The sequence below is a fragment of the Diadema antillarum genome, unplaced genomic scaffold (assembly GCF_040938485.1).
Source record: "Diadema antillarum isolate AM-2024a unplaced genomic scaffold, OU_Dant_1.0 scf00000139, whole genome shotgun sequence".
Taxonomy (NCBI): Eukaryota; Metazoa; Echinodermata; class Echinoidea; order Diadematoida; family Diadematidae; genus Diadema; species Diadema antillarum.
This window is the reverse complement of record NW_027271028.1, coordinates 2,425,200-2,450,721: the sequence shown is the minus strand read 5'-3', so window position 1 is coordinate 2,450,721 and position 25,522 is coordinate 2,425,200. Positions and strand designations below refer to the sequence as shown.

The 25,522-nt window shown below is 39.1% G+C and overlaps 1 protein-coding gene across 1 annotated transcript in view; it reads left to right on the top strand.

The window, feature by feature from the left end:
- LOC139721173 (uncharacterized) overlaps window positions 1–25,522 on the top strand; it is a 35,793-nt gene that overhangs the window by 5,354 nt on the left and 4,917 nt on the right. Inside the window, exons 2-6 of the mRNA XM_071632500.1 lie at window positions 3,676–3,851; window positions 13,590–13,718; window positions 14,263–14,593; window positions 15,709–15,940; window positions 19,517–19,622. Of these exons, the coding sequence (XP_071488601.1) occupies window positions 3,676–3,851; window positions 13,590–13,718; window positions 14,263–14,593; window positions 15,709–15,940; window positions 19,517–19,622 (974 nt within the window). The remainder of the gene's footprint in view (window positions 1–3,675; window positions 3,852–13,589; window positions 13,719–14,262; window positions 14,594–15,708; window positions 15,941–19,516; window positions 19,623–25,522) is intronic.

Genomic DNA, 25,522 nt, shown 5'->3' with positions numbered 1-25,522 from the left:
TGGCCAAATTTGGATGTACGATAGATTTTAAGTTCAAATTTCATTTCATTTCCATCAAATAAACAGATAGATTATATACAATGTACAAGCAGAACATATTGTAATAATTGCAAAAACGTGAATCTACAAATACATGTGAAATGAGTAACAAATGATTTTTTTTTATATTCACATATGCATACACTCTTAAAATAGATGATTTTTGAGAGAAGATGTTTGCTTGGTGTGGTATACAAGATACACTTGGTTTGCGGTTCACCATGTGTAGTCCTTAGAAGGACTGTTGGAATGACAGGAGAAAGATAGAAGGAAAGTTCGGATGAGAGGTGAGAAATTGAGAAAAAGAATTCTTTCTGGAGTGAGCGTAGTCCTGAGAGGACTGTGAACCAAGAAAATATAGAAGAATAGAAGAGACTCAACGTTTCGGACAGTTGACGACTGTCCGTCCTCAGTTGTATGTCCGTCCTCAGCTAATGCTGCAGTTATCAAGGAATATGCGCCGCGAGTTATTCTCCCCTATAATCTGGATGAGAAAAACACGTAAAGAATCGTGAATACACACAATTTTCTGGTGGGCCGGTCACCAAAATGATATATTTCATTTCTTTAAAAGTGTTGGACCGACATCTATATCTGGTGCCCCCGCGGGCCAGAAATTATTAAAATCAACTTGTGTTATAAGACGGTCTGCCATTTAAATGGTATATAATCATTACTTTGGGGCCAATAAACTTTTATGACTTATCATAGAGGGATAGTTAACGACAAATTCATGTGCTGGTATAGTGTATGCTTTATTTGAAAGAGCGGACTTTATGATTTTCTGTCGCATCAGTGATACTATGGTTTATTTTGTTTTAGATTGTACGCTGTTTGTGTTGCGCCAAATTTGAAGCATTTAAATTTAAGGGATTTCATTATCAGTGTATGATAATCTGTATATTCATTAGAGGTAAAATAATACAATGACTGTCAATTACTTATGGCATAAGAAGGCCTGCATCTGTATTAGTTGCGCGACGATCTCTAAGGTGATCCTTTCTCTTCTTATACAAACTCTAGCAGTTAGAGTAGATAATAATTGGCCTTCCCATGAAAGTTGTTCAATGTGGTTTATCCACGCAAGCGGACGTATTTAAGTGGAATCACTTCCGCATTCGTTTCTGCTGATGCAGCCTAAAAGATGGCAACAGTTGCGCTCTCCGTGTCCGGTGATAGGTTTCGGTTCATTCTGTATGTATACATAAATTCATTTCATGGAATTTTTACTTTTGGCTTGCTGCCATAAGAATTATGATACGTGTATGATGGACGACATTTTGGTTTGGTACTCGTAGTACGCAATGTTTCTGTCCCGACTTCAGCAAATAGCAACTCAATTCAAGAATTCGCTACTCATTGTCATATAGACCTACTTGTTGTTTTTATCTCCTTTCATATTCTAAGTGGGATTTACATTGAACACACAGGGGAGTCCAACCATCACATAGACGATCAAAGTCCAACAAATTATTGAATTCAGCTACTGGAGTGGCTGTTTTTCAGGGTTATTTTCTTCCCATGCACTAAGTAATAGTCACATTGAACACATACGCATTTGCAGTACACACAAACAAGATTACTTTGCGCCATTATTCCGATCTGAAAATAATATCGATAGGAACCGAATTGGTAGGCAAAAGGTTTTCGGGGTCTTTAGTTGGTCGTGAAAAGGTAGGCAACCGGTTGCCGATTGGTCAAGCTGACCTTTTTAGGTTAGGTTTTCAGAGATGGCTGGCGCTCAACATTTTTTTTTTTTTGTCAGAAACCAGTTGCTGACCAGTACCAATTATTACACAGCAGTCGCCGATCAGAAAAAACCCCAATACTACTGTATTAATAAATGATCTTTTTATTGTAGAGTGTACACATCTGCGCGCCAAAACATAACTTGATTGGCGTTTACTACATTCTGAAACCATTCATTTACATTGTCAGGGGCCTCAGGGCCATACCTCAAGATCCACAAAATCCAGAACAACAAACTAAAAAAAAATGTCTTTGACACCGACCTTAAAATTCGCTAAGATTAGGTGGACAAGAAGACCATCTTTCAGAGTATAACCGCTTCCCTTTACACCTTGTTCCAGGACGTTCAAGTCAAACAGCAGCCTCCTTTAGATCCATGGCATCCAGCAGTACTGTACTGTCTATGGCTCTTTCTTCTGGTCTCTGCTGTAAGAGATATTAAAGCCATGGAGTGGACTCGTCGAAGAACAAATGGTAGAACCATCTGCTGACATATTTTATCGTTGATAGCTTGTGGAATACTGATACTTCCGAAGAGTCCTCTGTCTGTACCCTCTGGTAATCTTTAAATGTATCCCGAAGGCAGTAAAAAACATTTCAATCATTCTGTGACCAATCGCTAGTGGTCTTCCTTAAATCGCCGGAGAGTTGCCAACTATCTTCCACCCTCTCTGTGAGCAGTCATCATCAGGTTTTGTTGATGATCCGCATAACTTTGGCATGACGCTCGGCAACTGGTCTGCAATGATTTGTAAATGGTTGGCAACAGGTCGATGACCGATCTACAACTACTTGCACACCAAAACTACTTTGAGAATTTCGGGGTTTGGGTCTTGTCGGGCTTTGTCAACGGTCTCTACCTTTTATTATTCTTTTCTTTTCTTTTGATAGGGCCTAGTCCAAAATACGCCAGGACTGGTCGCCGACCTCTGGCGACGATTACCGACTGTCTACCAACCGGTTGCCGACAATTTGCAAATCATTTGACGATCGGTTTGGTGAACGTTTTGCGAATGACAAAAATGATGATGAATGGGCGACTGCTTGTAGAAAAGTTAGCAAATGGCCAGCAAATGATCGATAAATGGTCGGCGACTTAATGAAGGCCATTAGAAATTGGCTGCCCGATTGGTTGATGATTTCCGTTTAGGGCTCTGCAACAGCTACTACAGGATTTCAAATGTCTAAGAACGTGCACACTCTGAAAAAAAGAAAAGGTATTCAGGAGTATAATTTTTAACCATGCAGTCTGGTCGGCAACCACTTGGCGAATGGTTAGGGATCAGTCTTTGTGTAGTCGGCCATTGGTTGGCAAGTGGTTGACGACCAAAATATTCATGCCAATTAAGGGTTATGTATAAAGTACTGCAGACCAGTCCTGGAGAGGTCAGCAACCAGCGGGCGGCTGGTTACTGAACTTTATTTACCCACCAATTAGAGACACCACCAAAAAAAAAAAAAAAAATGCCGTACAGTTTGATCGGCAAAAGTCCTCGATGCAACATCAAAGACCTCTAGCCGACCAAAATCGGTTATAGACCATTGACAACCATTTGCCGACTTTCACGCTTTTTAAGACCTGTGACCAGTGGTTTCAGAGGTCGTATAGGATGATTGGCGACTGGTCTTCCCTAGTGTGTGACCAGTACTTAAGAAAATAAAGGATACAAAGTGTTGGAGATTCTTACTCTCACTTGGGAAAGAAGTTAGATTTAGCGCATTTATTTTTTTTTTCGTGTTTTTTTTAAATATTTTTTTTTGTCAATTACCATTCTTTAATGAAATATCACCAAGATTCTTTGGCAATTGCCAAACAAAGGCCTGTACAAGCTTTCCATGATTTTCACCGAAAGAATTTCATTCTCTTGTGATTTCATGTATTTCTAGATCCGGAGGTCAATGTGAAGACCTACAAAGGAACAGCTGCTCTCATTGATGCTAATCCACTCCCAACTTTCGTCAAAGTCCTCGAAGGGTACCTAGGGAATACAGCGGAGGATACTAAAGAACCCGACGACGTCTTCTACATTAGTAGGATCGAGAAGGATGAACGTGGGCAGAAGGTTAGGATATCATCAGGGAGATCGAATCACAATGTTGTAGCAAATCAAGAGGAATGAAGCCAAAGAGTTTATCGCTGACAGTGGCATGATGTTATTTACTGTTATCCTCGAGGTTAAAGATAGAATATCTTGTCAAGCGTTCATGCACAGGATCTCTATATTCTGCCAGGGAACAAGCCGGAAATTGTTCCTTTCAAAAAGTTTAAACTTACTGATTGAAGAGCTTGTAGCGTGATAGTTCTAATATGTGGAGATACACGTCCTTAAAATATTAATTTCTGCCAAACAGACTATAAGGTATTAAGGTGTTAGTCGTCTTCAAGTATAACAATTTGTTATTAGTCAACAAGGAAAGAGATTTTCAGCGATTACCCTTTGCCGGAATTTGAACTTAGCATTGAGCGAGCAGGTACTTACATTGTAGTACGTGACGTACGTGACTTGTCGGACAAATTTGCTCTCAACCAAACAGATGCAAGGATTTCAGTAGCTTTTAACATTTTGTCAGACGAAATATCTGACAAAGTGCTTCATAAATCCCCCCCCCCCTGTTCGAAAGATATGCCTATTCACTAGTCATAGGATCGTTCATCGTGAGGCATGTGAAGTTTCCCCTCATATGAGCATGATGGGAATTCGGTCATCATATTTCTATATATCTTGACTTATAATGTATACAACAAAAGGTATCTAAGAATTTTTCTGCATACTTATTTCACAATAGGGTACCGGCAAAATTTATCTTGTGCCAAATTAGTCAAACTGCAAACATGAGTGTCTGTTTCTGATTCTGTTTTCGTGGAAAATATACCTCAGCCGTTTGACGTTTTTGTTAGACGTTTCAGTATATCATATCTGTTTCGATCTATGGATGATGAAGACAATAATATTTATATGATATTGACTAGCCTCGAGGGAGATAACAGAAAATATTCTTTCAGTGCGGGCAATATCTATCTGGTTTCTCCCTCAAGGCCAGTCAATATCATAATTATTACCTATCCCCTAGGTAAATTAGGAAAATATGTGAATACGGCTATACACTAAGATATAGATCAAGCCACATTTGACTACCTGTAGATCATCAACATGTCGAATAATTGAAAAATTGTTCATCAATGTATATCATTCAACGCCAACTTCAAAGATATGTAGTTGTAACAGGCGAAACATCTGAGCGCTTTTACACTTTATTTTTACTTCTTTTTAAATTTGGAGAGTTGTAAAACTGATGGTCACTGTGTAATTATTGAGAACAAATGGACTAGTCATTGTTTGACGCGTTTTTTGTTGTGTGTGTGTGCGCCTCCATAGGTAGCCCCACTCATTTAGGGCTCTGATTACATTGTTTCTTTTACCAGGTTTTTGCTGCATTTTTGCAGTATGGTTGTTTATATTGTATTCTGTTTGTGTCAAGGATCTTGCTAGACCGTTTTGTTGGTAAGTTAGCTGTATATTTAAGCAGTTGCATTTTGTATCTTTATACTGTTGCCTACTCTGTGTTGCCATTTTCAGTGTCCAGTGTTGTGCACTTGCTTCATGCATCTTGTATGTGTACTTCCTTTGTACTTTCAATAGCACCTTTTGTTGTCACACCGTTCACATGTGTATGTCAATAGCATCACCTCCACAGCAATGGAGGGGATTAAGATCTGGCGTCCCTTGAATCTCTTTTTTTGTATACCTCTGATTGTATCTCTCTTGAACGTGAACCATGTATTCATGCTGCCAACTGATGCTTGTAACTGTAATCACAGTCTACATTCTCCTGTTCACAGGCTTGTCAGACACTGTGGTAGACCTGTTGCATACTATAGCAACACATGTGCATGTTTTCAGTTAGCCATCCTACTGTCCGGTGACATTCACACAAACCCAGGTCCATGTACTGAAGTCGATGTAACACAACATGCTAATGAGTATTGCAGAAGTTTTCAACCGAATCGTATTACATATGATATACATGCCCTCCATTAGTTCAACGGGAAGCCCAGTCATCTACCTCCTTTGACTGTTTGGAGAAGGGTATGTGATCTTGGGATTGCGCAGCAGAATCCTCCGCCTGCGGCGTCCCCTGTGCGTACGCCGCAGCGTACGCACAGGGGACGCCGCAGGCGGAGGATTCCAAGGTCACAGTCCCTTTGTGATGCTTCCAGTGGGTCTCAATTTGGTTTATGGAACGCAAGATCCTTGACGAATAAAGTCGATGCAGTGTCAACTCTGATCATAAATAATGATATTGATGTGTTAGTCATCACTGAGTCATGGCTTTCAGGTGACCAGAGGGATGAGCCTACCCTTGCTGAATTGAAATTATCCCTTCCAAATTTCAATATCATCAATCATCCCAGAAAGACATCTAGAGGAGGTGGTATCTGCGTCCTGTATAGGTCTGCTGCGTGTTGTGTTGTCAATGACACACACACATTTTTGTCTTTTGAACTGCTAGATTTTACGATTCATTTCACTTCTTCATCTACTGTTCGGGTTTATTGCATTTATCGCCCACCCCATTCCTCTCGTCACATCTTTACCAGCAACGACTTTCTTGATGAGTTTTTAACTCTCCTCGAGAGTGCTGCTGTTGATGCTCATCCAACCATTCTTCTTGGTGACTTTAATATACATGTAGACGATTCTGCTGATAGTTTCGCTCAGTCTTTTCTCAATGCCGTTGAAGCCTTTGGGTTTCATTAACATGTTAAGGGTGCCACTCACCAAGCAGGCCACACACTTGATTTCGTCTTTAGTAGGAAATCTGAAGATATTATTTCCCATATCACTGTATTGCCATCTTTGCCATCTGATCACTCCGCCATTCTTTCCGCCATTAATCTTAAAAGCCCACCAAATCCTAGAAGGAAAGTTAGCTTTAGAAAGCTTCGCAATATTGACACCAACTCTTTCCGCCATGATATTAAACAGGCTTTGTTGACTTCCCAGTGTACATCTTGTCCTACAGAAGCAATTTCAATGTATAATGACATGCTGAGTAATCTGTTGGACAAACATGCCCTTGTTAAAACCGTGACTGTGACAATTAGACCCAATGCCCCTTGGTTCTCTGATGAGATTAGGGAGGCCAGGAGGCGTCGGCGTCGTGCTGAACGTCGCATGTTGAAGTCTGGCATGCAGACTGACATGGACCTGTATCGTCAAGACTGTGAGCTGTACTACAGTCTGATTACCGATGCAAAGTCCCAGTACCTGAGAAAAGAGATCGCCAAAGCTGACTCTAAACGACTGTTCAACTTCGTGAAGAAACTGTCCACCCCTTCTGACTCTTCTATTTATCCTGAACACTCATCTGATTCAGAACTGGCGCACAGGTTCAGTATATTTTTCATGAAGAAAATCGATGATATTGTGTCTTCCTTTGTATCTGACGTGAACCATTTGGAGTTATCCGTCCAGGCTCCTGAGAACTCTTTGAACTGCAACCTGAGCGAGTTTAATCCGGTCACTGATACACAGCTTCGACGTCTCATCATGCTATCTCCACCAAAATCTTGCAGTCTGGACCCTCTTCCAACTTGGCTGCTCAAAGAGTGCTTTGATGAGCTGCTTCCGGTTCTAAAAAAACATCATTAACACATCATTGTCATCCGGTATAGTTCCAATACCTTTCAAGACATCTCTTGTTTCCCCTCTGTTGAAGAAACCGAACGTAGATCCCGATGTCCTGAGCAATTACCGACCAATTGCCAATTTGCCATTTGTGAGTAAGCTTCTTGAAAGGATTGTGTCTACACAGTTGATGTCTTATGTTGACAGTAATAATCTGCTTCCTACAAACCAGTCAGCATACCGCAACCTCCACTCAACAGAAACTGCCTTCTTGAAAGTGCTCAACGATCTCCTTCTTGCTGTCGACAAGGGCAATGAGGCTGCTCTTCTTCTTCTTGACTATTCGGCTGCGTTTGACACGCTCGACCACACGTTGCTACTACAACGATTAGTAATGACTATTCCATCACAGGCACTGCCATCCAATGGATCAAGTCATATCTTCAAGATCGCACACAGAGGGTGATAATCAATGGGACCTGGTCACGTCCTAGTCCTATCAGCTGCGGAGTTCCGCAAGGATCCGTTGCCGGCCCCCTTCTTTTTCTCCTCTATACAGGTCCACTCACCAGAATCATCAATTGTCATCATGGAGTCAACTACGCTATACAAATGCTGACGACACGCAAATTTACATAACTATGTCACCTGGCGATAGGATTGCTGCTGTTAATTCACTGAGAGAATGTCTCAACGACATCAAAGCCTGGTCCACTGCCAACAGACTCCGTCTGAACGAAAACAAGTCTGAACTCATCCATTTCTCATCACAGTTTAGGAGCACAGTTCCTCTACCAGATCTAACTATTCGGGATGGGGTTATTAAGGTCTCTGACTGTGTTAGAGACCTTGACTTTACTTTGGACAAACACTTAACTCTTAAACACCATATCACAAACATTTGTAAGTCTGCATCATGGGGTATTTTCAAAATAGGGAAGATCATGGCGTCTGCTTGATCAATCATCAGCTGAGCGGCTCGTCCATGCCTTCGTCTCCTCCTATCTGGACTACTGCAACTCCCTCCTTGCTGGCCTCCCTCATTCTCACATATCCCCTCTCCAACGTATCTAAAATTCAGCCGCTAGATTAGTCTCCCTTAGTAGGAGACATGACCATATATCTCCTGTTCTCCGCTCACTCCATTGGCTTCCAGTCCATTCCCGTATTACTTTCAAGATCCTACTTCTGACGTACAAAATCACACGTAATCTTGCACCCATATGTCTTCAAAACCTAGTCTCTCTCCGCTCCTCCTCTTCTGCCAGACCCCTCCGTTCATCTTCTTCTCTCCAATTACTTCATGGCCCACGTACAAAAACCCGTTATGGTGACCGAGCCTTCTCTTCCATTGCTCCCACTCTTTGGAATAAACTCCCTCTTTATATTCAGAATGCCTCATAGTAGAGGCTACTATGTAATCCCGTGAGTTTTTTGTGCCAAAATTGATTTTTTTGGCTAACTTTGTCAATTTTGGGGTGCTGAATCCAAAAAAATTTGGTTCCATTTTTTCCGACCACGTCTTCAGGCGCAATTTTGAATTTCAAAATGGCCGCCATAGCAAACTGTATTTTCTATCCATATCTCATTAAGTGAGCATTGTAGAAGCTTCATATTTGGTGCAAAATGCGAGGTTGTGATGTAAGACATTCTGGTTTATCTTTTTCTGATAGTGTGGATTGTTTCGATACAATTTGTAGGTTGCCATCTTGAATTTCAAAATGGCCGCCATAACAAACAGTATTTTGAACCATATCTCATTCAGTGAGCATGGTAGAAGCTTCAAATTTGGTGCAGAATGCATGGTTGTGATGTCAGACATTCTGTTATATCATTTTCTATATTGTGGATTGTTCTGATACAATTTATAGGCTGCCATCTTGAAATTCAAAATGGCCGCCAAAGCGTTTTTACCCATATCTCATGTTGCAATTATTGTGAGAGCATCAAATTTTCAGTAATGCACATGCTTGTGGTTTTCAACGTTCCAGTACAGCTGTTTCCTATTGTGGACCATTAGATAGGCCACCATCTTGAAATTCAAGATGGTGGACATAGAAAAACATATAATACTTTGGTATTTCTCAGAAATCGCCTTAGATGAATTTGCCAAAATTGTCCTAGTTAGACCGAATTCATTTTCATGTCATGCAGAACAGCCATCTCTTAATTCAAAATGGCCGCCATAAATTCAGACTGTAAGGCCGAGGTTCCAATGACGTCATCAAGCCATCCCGAGGGGCAAAAACTGCGTTCCATACCACTTCCCATAAGTGTGGGCAAGCGTGTAAGCGTTACATCCCACATCATGTAATAGCCAAGTGGGTATGTGATTCGCGTACATGTAATTTGTTTTTGCCTCTCAGGCAAAACATTATTTGCTGTCATGGAACTTCGTTAATAGTTATATATCTAATCGCAGTTTTTGAATATATTTACAAAAGCAAGCATTGATACGATTAAAGGTGATCTCAAAAACTTGATGCTGCCTCAAGAGAATGAAAACAAACAAGGAAAAGTCTCGCAATTGCAAGAAATGCCATGGTCACCCGACCAGGCATCCCATTCAAGCTTCCTTGTTGACCACAAAATGAAACAACTAATCAGGTAGCTCATAATTGCTGGACGTATTTCTGGAATAACACAGAATTAATAAGGAATGCCAATGAGTAAGTTTTCTTCTGATTGCCCTTGTGTGGGTCATCCTCAATTGTCGAGACTTCCAAGATGCTTACTGCTGTACCGCCAATGATTCATTTTAAAACTACAAAGGAACAATAATACCTCAGTTCTGTGGCACTTTGGATACATCAGAATTCCTCAACAATTTAGAACACCATCACACGAGGGTAATCTCAAAAATTGTCACTGCAAACTTTTGAATGTGGTGTTTGGCAATCAGGTATCGGACACATTCAAGGAGGATATTCTAGAAAGAGATGAAAAGGGAAGTTTCATGCTCTGTACTAGGATTTTGTATCAGAATGAATTTCAAAGTATATATTAACAAAAAAAAAATCTGTCTAATATGACAAAGGCCAGACATTCAGCTCTTGCAATTGAAATACACCGTGTAAGATTGGATCAAAAGTCATTAAGCTTAAGAGGACTTCTACGTTCTTATAACACTTCTACCGGTACAACAGTCTGATAGACCTGTCATTATCCAGTCATTACTGGACGATACAATGATAGGAAGTAATAAGTTCTACTGTTCTAAGTAATTCCACAATCACTCTTCATCTGACATTTTTATGGCCTTCTCCTCATTCTCTCAAACAGGTTCATGTTTCATACCCATGCCTTAGAAACCCCAAAAACTGAGCCAAATAATCAGCCTGAAAGTTGAAATACTAGTAAGTCAATTCCATCTGACACAGAACGGAGAAAAAACAAAACAAAGGGTTCATCAAGAATGCCATGGGAGCTGTCACCCGTCACAACGAGGAAGCAGATATCCTTGTTCCATTGCATGTATTGGATGTTACTTCAAGAGCAACAGGGAATTTCAGAGATATGGTTGATTATTACGTATAGACACTGACATTTTCATTCTCCTCATGGATCTTTGCTTTACTTTTGATACTGCATCGCATGTTGTCTGCTCCATCACTGGAAACAAAGATGATAAAGTACAATCGATATTGTTGAGAGATTAAGTTCTGCAAGTTGTTGCAAAAAGACAAAGGTCTGCTTGGTCATGCGTTTAATGGCGCAGGCTGAAGTTGACAATTTGAGGATGTCTCAAAGAGCAGATGGATGAAGAATTATCTAAGCCTTGAATCATACAGAATGTGCAATGACACAGTCCATGCCTTCCAGAAGTTGGGCGTGGATGACTTCAACCTGGACAATCTCCCGCTTTGCTCTCGTAGAGTCTTGATACAACACATCCAGAGAACAAACTTCGTAAACCTTCACAACCTTTTGTATTTTGTGCCTCTACTCACAGGGGATATGGTACATTGTAGTTATTTTCAGCGGATATACATAAACTGTGCAATTAAATGCTTTGAGCTTCCTACACCAACGGTAGTCACAGAATTCATTATCATGTTCATTATGGCAAGAAATGCAGAAGTCATTGTTTCTAAAGAATTTAGAACCAATTCTCCAGTGTGTACAGCCCTATACAAGTGCTGTGACTTTAAAAACACATGCAGGGAATGAGCCTAGAAGAATTAACTAAGTAAATTTCCGTTAAATTTTCTAGTACACGGCTAATATTATTAAACTCTACAACCAAGTCGTCTAAATAGGGGCATCTATAGTTCACTCAGACACAGCTATTGAGGCACTTTTGAAAGTCATTTGCTTTGACACCAGAATCACACGATTTCCCATTTACAGGTTTTGCCCAAATGTAATGCTCTTAAAGGAATGTTTCCCATGGCAGCCATTTTGCATTTCAACTTGGCAGTGTACCTACAGGAAGCAGTCCCGCCTATGCAATATTAACACTATTTATTGAAGTAATTGACTGACATATAGGTCCTACATGAAGGTTCTCCAGCATGCTCGAGTTTGCAGGGTAAAGATTCTACCGCACCAAATATGGGTCGAAATCCATCTTGAATTTCAAGGGTGGCAGTCAATGCGAATAATCCATTATTACAGAATGTATATGATTATGTGTATGTGTCTGTGTTTGTAAAAGAATGTACAATGTACACCACCATAAACATTTATATACCTGAATGTTGCATGTAACCACAGATATTAGCTGAAAGGCAACCATTTTGAATGATAGAATGGCAGCCTCAAAAATGATCTGCAATTTTAGGGAGGAGATCAAAGTGCATCTGAATGTTCAACATCATCAGCCAAGTTTATGCCCGAAATGTGAACTTTCTGTATTATTTACAACATGAAATATGGGTCAAAATATACATTCTGGTATGGTGGCCATTTTGAATTTCAAGATGGCCACCTATAATATCAAAATTGACCATCATTTCAGAAAAAGATTTTTCGGAAAGTCTGATAGCATACGCATGCTCTTTGCCCCAAGTTAGAACCTTACACACTGCATACGATATGAGATATAGGCCCAATTATATTTGTTATGGTGGCCATTTTGAATTTCAAGATGGCGGCCAACCAAAATGATCCATCATTTAAAACAAAAATGTATATATTAGCATGTCTGATATCATAAGCATGCTTTTTGCCCAAAATTCATACTTTCCATGCTTACAACCTGAGATACAGGTAAAAATACATGAAGCTACGGCGGCCATTTTGAATTTCAAGATGGCAGCCCTCAATTTATATCAAAACAATCTACAATATCAGGAAATGGGGTATCAGAATGTCTGACATCATAAACATGCATTTTGCATCAAATTTGAACCTTCTATGATGCTCACATTATGAGAACTGGGTAAAAATACAGTTTGCTGTGGCGACCATTTTGAAATTCAAAATGGCGGCTGAAGACGTGGTCGGAAAAAATGGGACCAAAGTTTTTTGGATTTAGCACCCCCAAATTGACCAAGTTAGCTAAAAAAAAATCAATTTTGGCACGAGAATCTCACGGGATCCAATATTTCGACATAGTAGCCCGTACTATCATCTGTCGAATCATTTAAAATTCTTCTCAAAACTCACCTGTTTAATCAGTTGCACTTTTTTTTCTGGAGGCGCACACAGTTATCAATCATTTTACCATTGTATCACATGTATTTTTCTTTTCTTTTCTTTTCTTTTCTTTCTTATTCTTTTGTTACTGTTAACGCTGATTTTGTTAATGTTATTGTGTTTTCTAGTCTACGGGTAGCAAAAGTGCGCTTAGAAACGTCAGTATGAAGCGCCATATAAATGCAATTATTGTTATTATTATTTAGCACTGCTGGAAGTGGTCGACCTTGTATGAGTTGACGTCCTGGAATGTTTTCTTCGTGGTTGATCGGAATGTTTACATTTAAAGCAGGGAGGTGGGGAGAGAGACTCCACTCTTTCTCTTCCCACCTCCCTGTGTAAAGTGAATGGCGAAATGGGAAGAGGCAAAAGACCAACGTACGGCGTGTGTAACCGACACGCAGCGACGTTGCGAAACGAATATTGACTGCTGACCTTTGACCCTGCAAAATAACAACTGCAACTACCTCGCAAAACTACCTCGTATAGGTAATAATTGTTTATGTGCACTTTATTCCTCTTCACCGCAAGGTACTCTATGGCGCATGTCGGGGATACCCCGTTCGTTACCGGGCCATGGAAGATTCTGCCATTTATACCACTGACACGTTTTCCGAACCCATGCAGTTATCTCAAATCATCGATCTTGGTCTTCCAAAGGTGGGCGCTGCAAAGGTTGTTTCGAATTGTTTCAGAATTTTGTCTTCCTTCATAGCTCCTTTGTGTTTGTACGTTTCGATTGTCTACTTAGGTGGCGATATCCTCAGTCAGTTTGGTTCAAAAGTGTAATCCCTCTTGTTGTTCAAGTGCAAGATGTATATCTAAATGAACATGATTAGAAAAAGTTCGAAAAAGGTGATAAGATATAAAATAATATGGAGAATTCTTTGTTATAGTGCCGTTGCGGTTTTGTAGATCTCTTTTACATATTTTGCTGTCGCCAATTATGATTCCATACCTTTGTTTACTGGTACTGTCATAATGTTTAAGTTTCTTCTTCTTTTACCTTCTGTCAGTTTGTTATTATAATCAGTATGGCATATCGTTTGATTCGATTATGGCAAATGTGGGTAAACTAAAATAGACAAGTGACTGTGTTTGAAGGCTGATCTTCATGACTTCTTAATTCCATGTTTGAAGTATCTTGCAAAACGATCTTTAAAGTTTTATTCTAACTTTTTGTAATTCTCTTGTGCTGCGAAAGCGGGTTCGAACTTTAGGAAGGGACGGCCTCAGGCAGCATCCGGAACTCGAACTCAACTTACGACTGGATAGAGTGGTAGATATGACGCGAGTGGTTGCCACCGACACTCGGGAGGAAAGAATCATAACTATTCCAATGGAAACACCCCTTCATGTGGAGAAGATCAGGCCCTCTTACGGAGAGCTCATGGACCTGTTACGGCCGATTTACAGAATAGTAAACACATCTGTGTGTGACGAGGACATAACGGAAGCATTACTGCTGGACGATATGAAGGCCTCCCCACTGCCTCTCAAGGCGGCGCTAGAGAGCTGGCTTGAGAGCTCTGCAGGTAGCACAGCACTTCATCAGTCAGCATCTTTGTAGTAGCATTTGGCTATCCTCGAATAAAGAAAGTTGGTTGGGACTCTTCCCCCCCCCCCCCCCGTTACATAGATGTCGTATCTTCTTGGAACTTATTATGGATGAAATTTTGTTTGTTCAGAATCTATTCTGCTTGGCGGTTCCAAATAAAGAATCCTGATATAACGAGATATCGAATGTTACCAAGGAAATAAACTCGGTCGCTATACGTATTAAACGTTTCTCTTGTATATGAGATCTGCTGAATCTCATATATAAACTCCGATTAAAGGGATATTCCAGACGATTTCATAAGTTTACATCGTGTGGTGTAGAAATCGACAGCTCTATGTCGCAGATTCGTGGAATTGTCCTTGAGCAAAGAAACCGATACTCTGAAAAATCTTGAACAAATTACACTGAACAGTGTTGATGACATAGGAGCCTCATATATTTGCAAAAAAAAAAATGTAACAGTGCAATTCAATTACAATACCGCTTGTTAACAAGTTCCCTTAAGTAAAATCTATGCATGCCTTCTTCTTTTGTTCTGCTTCCTTGAGGCCCAACTCATGCATTCTTTGGTGAGGCTGCCATGTCATTATCCTTGTTCATTGCAATTTATCAATCAGTTTCAATGAACACATCTCGACGGAAGAATTTCATAAAATTGAAAATGACAAATTTCTTTAAAAAATATAAGATAAGAAACGATACAACCAATTCGTCTTCATGAGCACTACTTTACTTTTAAAGTGGCTTACATTCAGAATAACAAAATGGACTATAGAAAAACTAATCATTGGTTATGAAAACCAATATTTGAAAGGATATCACAAACGGAAAGACTTTCCAATGTCAGCTCTGACCAGCTAGTCCACACCGGCATACTATTGTATGTTTGTGCAGTGGGTGTTGTTCATACTGATATAAAGCAAAGTTTCTCGGCTATAATGAGGAAAACAGCAGAGTGCCCACACCTATATTTACTATATCGAAATTCCTATAGGCCTATAGTTGTGGAATCGCGAGACTGGTTTTATACAGGGTCTCTCAATTATAGCCGCGTTAGTCCACTGGGTGCCTCTTCTTTGTGTATCACAGGTAAAGCAACGATCGCAGCCGTTGCCGAGAGTTCTGAAAATGATCTGCAGAACACTCTAGCCGACATGCGACAAAAACTCAACGAAGCCAACCAGAAGCTCCGGTCAAAGACAAACGATGGACCCCCAAAACCGCCCTCGAGATCCAAGCAGACCCGCCCTGGCAAGGTGGCTCGAGGAAGTGTTGGGGATGACACCAGTACAGACGAAGAAGAAGCTCGCTATGACTATGTGTGAGTGTCTCCCGTTATTTTTAACCCCGCTTCTCCAAAGTAGTACGACCCAGAATAGTTGTATAGCATCTAGATTAATTCGTGAATTTCGCAACTCTAACGATTTCACTGGTCATTCCCCTACTTAATACCTGTGATGCTTTTGACAACAGGAAATTGATTTAAGGACCCTAGTAGATAATTCAGCTGAATGCGCTGAATTATACATAAGATTATAAAACTATAACAATCCAGCTACGCTTTATACCGCGTGTGAATGTTTTAGTGCGTGAAGATTAACCAGAGTAAAGCATACATTGAGGGACGTTCCTGTAACTGTAACTTTCCCATCCATTAAGTCTTCATGTTCCATAAATGTGCCGGTTTACATATATTGATGTGGAAAATATATGTATTATCTTGCCCGTCACCCATTAAGTGTAATGAATCATATTTTTTGTGGTTGATGCTATATATTTGCCATCTTTTGTTTGCTACGGTCGGACAGTTCTCAAAATCCCCTGACTGCAAAAGAATTATTATTACCTGTCTAATTTGCATTGGATATTAACGTTCCAATTCCTCTTTTCATTGGTTTTTTTTTCTAGATTTCTTTCCGCTTTTGCGCTTATCATCTGATTGTAATCTTTATCCAATATGATATAGCAGTGAAATGTACTGGTGCCAATTCAATCATGACAAGAAAATAGTTTTTCCAGCAGATTTCACCAAGAATGTGATGGGTAAAACACGCTATTTCTTCAAAAGACACCAATGGTTTTCATACCGATGGAACCGCATAATTACATCACTTGCAATATTATATTACGATCACACGATGTGGATATTAGCTTCAACGCCATACATCCTTAATTTGTAATTCAGGTGTTTGGAAGTGAGGAATTACTCGTTGCCTTGGAAAAGTTCTACTCAGTACTTTTTTTTTTATTGGGCAGAGTAATCCTTAACAAACGGTAAAGAGACAGTAAGTAATATGCAAAAAGTTTGATTTTGATGTTTCACATGACTTTAAAACAATGATATTCAGTTGCAATATAATTCAAAGTAGGATACTACCTTTCTTTCATTTAATATGTCTTGTCCGCCTTGGACTACTTAATAAACAATGTCGGGATTTAGGAGCTTGGGTATTTGTTTCATGTTCATCGTGTCACTGCCGGCAACCAGGGACAGCCTGGTGGTAGTGCCGCTGCCCGGAAAGCAGTAGATGGCAGGTTCGAGTTCCACTGACTCCTTCTTTTTGACATGTTTGTTAATATCTTACAGATCAGCGGTTGCGATCTTAGGCTACGGTCACAACCCCCAAAATCAGCCTGCTCGGCGACCGGTCGGCGAGTGTTTTGCCAAAACCGGTCGGACAACGACCGGTGACCGACCAGTGACCGACCAGGCGCCACTGACTTTCAGGGCATCGGTCGGTCGCCGCTGAAGTTTTAACGCGGAGTTAAAATTTCAGCGGCGACCGACCAGTTTTCATTAGCTGCCCAAAATACGCTCGGTGTCCGAGAGGGAACCGCCAGGCACTGACCTAATCGAGCGGTCGCTGCCGAGCGATTTAAGGAACGAAAATAATAGAGACAAAAATGACAACAGCACAGAAGAAGACCAAGGGAATAGATCGAGCGGTCGCCGTCGAGCGATTTAGAGACTAAAAATGTTAAGATAAAAATGACAGAAACACTGAAGGAAACCAGGGACTAGATGGAGAAGATAATCTAGCGTAATTTGGAAGAAGCAGGGGAGGGATAAGAGGCAAGGAAACCCCATAACAACTCAGCATCTCAACATCTCGGCAACCAACATGAGGGACACGGAAGTCAGAGGCAGCCACTTTGGGGCAAAAGAAATGAAAGCTAAAAGTTAGTGTTGATATTATGTTGACGTAGTAAAGTATGGTTTGGTTACCTTATCATTCATTATGGTAAAGGCCTATTGATTGAAGAAGAAATGAATGTCAAGAGATGGAGAAAATTAAAATCTGAAATTAAATAGGAATATAAAAATACTGTAAAGTATAGAAGTAAACAGGATATTTTAGAAAATCTAATCTATTCTAATCTTTGTTCCATCTTGGGTGTTCTTCCCTTTTGTTTTATTTCCTAATTTCTAGTTATCTGTGGTATCACATAGCTGAGGTTTGTTAGTTGATAATTCAACTCTTAGATCTTTTGCCTCGAGTTTTATCTAATTAATTAATTAATTAATTAACACATCACAGATCACATTGGTACATTAATAAACACAGGAAGCTCGTGAGAAATTTCTAGCAGAGACCGGCGGGTGGCCGTTGGTGCGCTTATGGGTCACCGGTAGATGACCTGTCGATCACCCGTCGGTCGCTGAGCGATTTCGTAAAAATCTGCCGGTGGCCGGTGGGAGATCGTCCAGTTGCCGATGGGACATCGCTCGGTGACTGCTCGGACTCTGCGCGTTGCAGATCCCCATATTTCGCCAAAATTTTATTGAAAATCGATTGGTGACCGACGGGAAATCGACAGGGCACTGCTCGGCCATCGCTAGGGTTTTACAGCCTGTTCAGCATCTCCAAAAACTGCTGAGCGGTGCCAAAATTTCAGCAGCGACCGAGCAGGCTACAAATCGGTTGGTCGCCGCTCTGAGTTGTGACCGTAGCCTAAACAAATTTAATTTGTGTAGGGAGACAAAGTAAAGAAACTTGCACCTGAACCCTCACCCTCTGTATAATATGTTTCTTGCATTTAGAAGCAATTTGTTTGAGGCAAATTACACCACAATGCTCCCAGTGGTTTGAATATACTAAACTATGCTTGGATCTCTTCCCTGCTAAATCCACATCATCATTGCTGCATTATTGTTACCCTAGAATATCAATATAACGAAGATTGATTTACTAAACGACGAATATAATTCCTTCCATTGATGTCATTATAATTCATTAGTGTTAAAGGTACTGTTTACCATCGAGAGCAGTGATTTAAAACAGCTTCTAGATATCATATTTGATGCATAAATGTATCGGTCAGTTGAATCTCAAAACATCATACTGTACCATATCAAAAATTTGCAATGAATCCTACACTATGCCATTTTCTCAGCAAACTATAACTGTAGATATTAGTCTAGAGACATTTTTACTATAAGTGCTGTTGACATTTTGTGTATTTGACAATATCTAACATTAATTATACTGATTCAAATGTTTACATTGTTTGGTTCTGTCCCTAATTCACATTTTAAAAAATTTTGAAGCACTAAAGCTGTGTTTTTGTTTAATCTCCAAAATGGTAAACTATGCCTTTAAAGGTAAAACAAGACCTTTGAAGCAATAACATTGTCACTCATGTAATTTGCATTTGTGATTGCAACAAAATTCCACAAAATGAATCTACACATGGAGCTGTTGATTTATGTACTACATGGTGTGAAATTGTGAAAATCACCTGGGCTACCCTTTAATGTTTTAGTGCCGTGGTGCAAGTTCGAATTCAAGAGGTAAAAAATGCAATAGCAGCCTTTGCGATGTGAATCAGTCTTTTATTTTTATTCAATGTGTAGCTAGTAATGTTATTCGGATGATTATTTGTGTTGCTCACGTAGAACGATGATCGAAGGAGGTGGGGCGGAGGAAACCAAGGCGCTTGCTACCGCGGCGGAGACTGATCTTGAAAAGATGCTAAAATTGCTCTTGGAACAAAAAACATGGGTGAGCAGACCGCAGTTGCTTGAAGCTACAAAAATCTAAATGGATGACATTGAGCAAGGTGATAGCACAAGTGACATTAAGATTTACATGGGAGGACAAGATGAGTATTACATCGGTTATACATTGTTATATGCCGGTTATAGTTATAGCCCAGTTCTTGTCCTGTATCCTATCTGGATGCCACTGATACTGTAGGGAGTATAATGATTACGTCTCAAGTTCCTCTTGAATAATTATGGTTGTAATGTTTGACCCGGTAGATATGTTTGTATTCTTTCTCCCTGAATCTGGCTCTTGAGATTTCATTCGTCTTTTTCCTTTTTTTTTTTTTATGCATTGATGCGTTACTGTTTTTTTGTTCATTTTTATTTCACTTGTGCAATTTTTGGAGGTTACACAATGGCAGTTGGCAGGTTGGTACCGAGCTAAACTTAATAAGGCAGGTTGTTCCACGGGTTTTCTGTCTTTTCCAGCGCAACTGCAGTTTCATGAAGAGCCTAGCGTCGGGAAACTATAACACGGAGTGTGTGCGGGTAATTTGTCTCTAGATTATGTATTCCAGCACATATATATTGTGGACGGTCACTTTCATTTGGTTGGAATTTAGTACTTAATTTATTTATTGTTTTTTATCAAACTGAGAAATCACCTGATGATTTTGCACAATCCACACGAACTCGATTGCTCAAAACCTATTACCACGAGGACATATTCCTCGCAGAGACTGCAGCCGCAAAAAGGACATCTGCACTCCATCAAGTCACAAATATGAAACCTCGTCAGCCAGGTCTCACCGATCGATAGTAATAAAGAGTAGCAACAGACCACCTCAAACTGACATTCTTTCATACAAACTGTTTAATCAAGAGTCATTGAATTATTAATTTCAGTTGTATCAAATTTAAGTTGCTGCGTTTGTCATGCCGTCCCTGCATGGTTTAACACTTACGAGAGTCAGATCACATGGGATGAATTCAGTCAGCTATAGTATCTTCTTTGTAGAAGCCTTTTTCAGTTTCAGCCACCTTGACCAGGCGCTTGTTATGTACAGGAAAATATATATTATTATCCCACGAAAGGAACGGTATACATTGTATTTATATATATACATTTTAATTATGTACAATGTATGTATACATTTTATATACAATATATATATATATATATATATATATATATATATATATATATATATACAATGTGATATCTGTTCCGTTTGAAGATCTTCTGAATGATCACTTAATGGGATGTTGACATTCGAGGGCCCCCCCCCCCCAAAAAAAAAAAAAAAAAACAACTATGAAAAGAAAGTATTATAATATCCTCTTTATCAACTTGGTCAGCCAGGTCTCACCCATCAATCGTAGTAAAGAGTAGCAACAGACCACCTCAAACTGACATTCTTTTATACAATTCTGTTTAATCAAGAGTCATTGAATTATCAATTTCAGTTGTATCAAATTTAAGTTGTTGCGTTTGTCGTGCCGTCCCTGCATGGTTTAACACTTACAAGAGTCAGATCACATGGGATGAAATTCAGTCAGCTAGTATCTTCTTTGTAGAAGCCTTTTTCAGTTTCAGCTACCTTCACCAGGCGCTTGTTATGTACAGGAAAATATATATTTCATCACACGAAAGGAACGGTATACATTTATTGTATATATATATATATATGTATATTTATATATATATATATGTATATATATATATATATATATATATATATATATGATATATATATGTATAATACACTCAGCAAAAAAAGTAAGTTCCCCCTTAGCATTTTTGGATATATCTCAAAAAGTGTTTTACCAATTTTCATAATTCAAACGGAAATGGATAAGGAATTTTATTACTCATAACATGAGTGGCAAATCATTGCCACCAGATATTATTATTGGTGTGAAAAAATGCATTTTATGTCAAAATGCATGGGAAAAAAGTTGCACTTTAGTGATTTGCAATGACTTTTACACAAATAATCAAACAATCACTCATGATTCTGAACATTTAAGCATGGTTGATTGCATATTTCTCTATCTCTTTCTTTTCATGAGCATACAGTGAAGTATTTGATAATTGATATGTCCACCATCCGCTTCAATGACCAGCCGGCATCTCTTCCTCATACTGTTAACTAAAGTTTACTTGGCACTGCTCAATGTTGGCCCATGCTCTCTGCAGATGCGCTTAAATTCTTGCAGTGAAATGTCATCTTTCACCTTCTTGCTCGCTTTCCGCTTAATGACATCCCAAAGATTCTCTTCTGGATTACAGTCAGGCTATCTTGCACGGCCACTCCATACGTTCGATGCCATTTCCCTCAACATACTGATCTACAACTTGAGCGCATGATGCAAAATGGACATAGGCACATTAATGTGATCAACCCAGATTGGAATTACAAATCACATGGCTTCTACTGACATTTTCATATTGAAAAGGCTATTGTTTAAAAAGTATGCATAACATCTGTTTAATAGGGAAACACATTGTACCTGAAGAAATTCCTGAGAATTGCACAATTTAAAAAGGTCATTTGCTAACTTACATAGAAAATGTATACAATATGCTTCATATAGCCTGAAGTGCAACTTTTTCCCCATGCTTTTTGACATAAAGTGCGTTTTTTATACCAATAATAATATCTGGTGGCAATAATATGCCATTCATGTTTTGAGTAATGAAATTCCCTATCCATTCCCGTTTGAATTATGAAAATCCGTAAAATACTTTTTGAGATACATCCAAAAATGTTAGGGGGGAACTTACTTTTTTTTTGCTGAGTGTATATATATATATAAATATATATATATATATATATATATATATATATATATATATATATATATGCAGAAGCCTTTTTCAGTTTCAGCCACCTTTACCAGACTAGAAAAAAACAACTATAAAAACAAAGTGTTATAATATCCTCTTTATCAACTTGGTCAGCCAGGTCTCACCCATCAATCGTAATAAAGAGTAGAAACAGACCACCTCAAACTGACATTTTTTCATACAATCACTGTTTAATCAAGAGTCATTGAATTATTAATTTCAGTTGTATTAAATTTAAGTTGTTGCGTTTGTCGTGCCGTCCCTTCATGGTTTAACACTTGCAAGAGTCAGATCACATGGGATGAAATTCAGTCAGCTAGTATCTTCTTTGTAGAAGCCTTTTTCAGTTTCAGCTACCTTCACCAGGCGCTAATTGTATACAGGAAAAAGAAATATACATATTCATATAAGGAACGGTATATATATATATATATATATATATATATATATATATAATATATATAATATATATATACGTATATATATATATACATATTACATATACATATATGCTCTGCTTTACAGCATATATATATATATGTATATATATATATATATATATATACATATATATACAAAGAAAATAATGATATCTGTTCCGTTTCTAGACCTTCTGCATTATCATTTAATGGGATGTTGACATTCGAGGCACTAAAAAACAAAGTATTATGATATGATACTTTGTGTTGTTTTTTGTTTTTTATCCTCTTAATCAAATAAAAAATTATCTCGTTGGTTAAAGGGTATACTCCTCCTTTCGTGATCACTGGTGATAGCTTTGTAGGCAAGCCCGTTGGTTGTTAGTTAATTACATTGAAAAGTTGTGAAGGGTTGTTTGAACAAGTATCATTGCAACGTAACGAACGTATTCATCGCTCAGTCTCTATTTGATCGACCTTTCGAATTTATGTCAGTATAGATAGGGTCATTATTTAGGGTCTTATTTTACTTTGTGAACACAATACGAGGTGTGTCAGAAAAGTTCCAGGACTGGTATCATAGAAAATTTATTTCAAACCCAAACTTAAAGCTAAGAGGTTTCACCTTCAAAGTAATATATCTGGAATATGCAACTGTGATCTTAGCTCTTTACAGCCATCAGGTTTTTTTTTTACACAATTTTATGTACACATCCTCTGTTTCACGTTGTTCCGCAATGAGCACAGAGCAATGAACAAACTTGAATTTCTGGTAGGGTTCGGAACTCTGCCGAAGTGCTGAAAGTGCTGCAGCGAGTCTACGGAGGTGATATGAAGTCATGCACATGTGTTTTGGAGTGGTGCAAGGGGTTTAAAGAAGGATTAGAAAATGTGGAAGATAGGAGCGGAAGGCCCTCAACGACCAGGACTGAAGTCAACATTGAGCGTGTCAGGCAGATGGTGCGTGGCAATCGTCGGATGACTTTTCGAATAATGGCAAATAAGCTAGGCATGAATTGGGACAGCGTCTGGAAGATTCTCACTGAAGATCTAGACCTGCGGAAAATCTGCGCGAAGAGGGTGCCAAAACACCCGAGTGATGACCAGAAGAATCAACGCATGTAACTTTGCCAGGACATCATCAAGCGCCTTGAAACTTGAAACCAAACCAGACTTGCTAGGGAGAGTCATTACCAGTCATCACCTCAGTCCTGGTCGTTGAGGGCCTTCTGCTCCCGGGGTCATCCTCCACGTCCTCTCATCCTTCTTTAACCTCTTGCACCACTCAAAAACACGTGAGCGTGACATCTTCTCGTCTTCGTAGACTTGCTGCAGCACTTTTAGCACTTCTTACAGAGTTTCCTAATCTTACAAGAAACTTCAAGTTTGTCTGTTGTTTGTGCTCATTACGGAACGATGTGAAACAGAGGATGTGTATATAAAATTATGTAGAAAAAAATATGGCTGTAGAGAGCTAAGATCACAGTTTAATATATACTCAAGATAGATTACTTTGAAGGTGAAAACTCGTAGTTTGTAGTTTGGATTTGAAATAAATCTTTTATGACACCAGTCCTGGAACTTTTCTGACACTCCTAGTATATAGATCTCAGTCTGTTTCTAAAATGAATGTGAAATAGGCATCGAGTTTTAATACTCCTTTAGACAATGAATACATGGATTAGGTTTGTCCATGTAGATTTCTCTAGCACTATATACCTTGAAGAAAAATACGTACCTGCATATATGAACACACTCATCCATGCATACTAATATGCAAACTCTATATCTAAATGCACATGCACAGCACACCACAATCTATAAACATGGAAGTAAAGTAAAAGTTACCACACCCCTTTGTTTTTGGAATTGCATAATGTACGTCGTCGGACAAAATCATGTATGTATGTTATATGTATGTATCTATGTATACAGCTAGTACTTTAGTCTTGACATTCGTTCATCCACCATCTTCATAACTGAGCCTGTGTATGATGGCGTGTTCACTCAATTTTGTTCATTGGACATATATCTTGTAGTCAAATAGTTGGCACCTTTGAGGCAATATGTGAGTTTCGGATATCTCCCATCCGCATGCATCTTTTTCTGACTTCCTTGATTTGGGGTCATACTTCTGATTAGTTATTATGGTTTGTTTTCTCCGTAATCCAAGCCCACCCTTTCACGCCTACGAAAACATATCCAGAGTCTTGTCATAGAGCAGAGCACGATCGATGCCTATTAAAACAGAGAAAGCTAATCCCCTCCTGGAAAGAGCAGTGTCCCACAGTGTGCTCGCAGTGTGTTCGCATATTCGACTATACGTGAAAACACTCGAATGCAACAGTGTCAAAATGATTTCACACTGTGGTGTGGTTTTTACAGAGTGTTTACATAATCAATGATCTGTTTCACACAGTTAATTGAGGATTCACATGTGTTCACAATGTTAAACTCCTCGATTTTAACATTGTGAAGAGATTTCACACTGTCTTCACGGTATGTTCATACTGTGTTTTCACATTGTGTTTCACAGTGTGGGACACCGTCTTCTTTCCATCAGAGAAGGACACTGATTTTGTCATGCTTTACAGATTCAATGCTGATTGCGGGAAAAGTTCAGTGTAATGTATTCGACTTTGTACG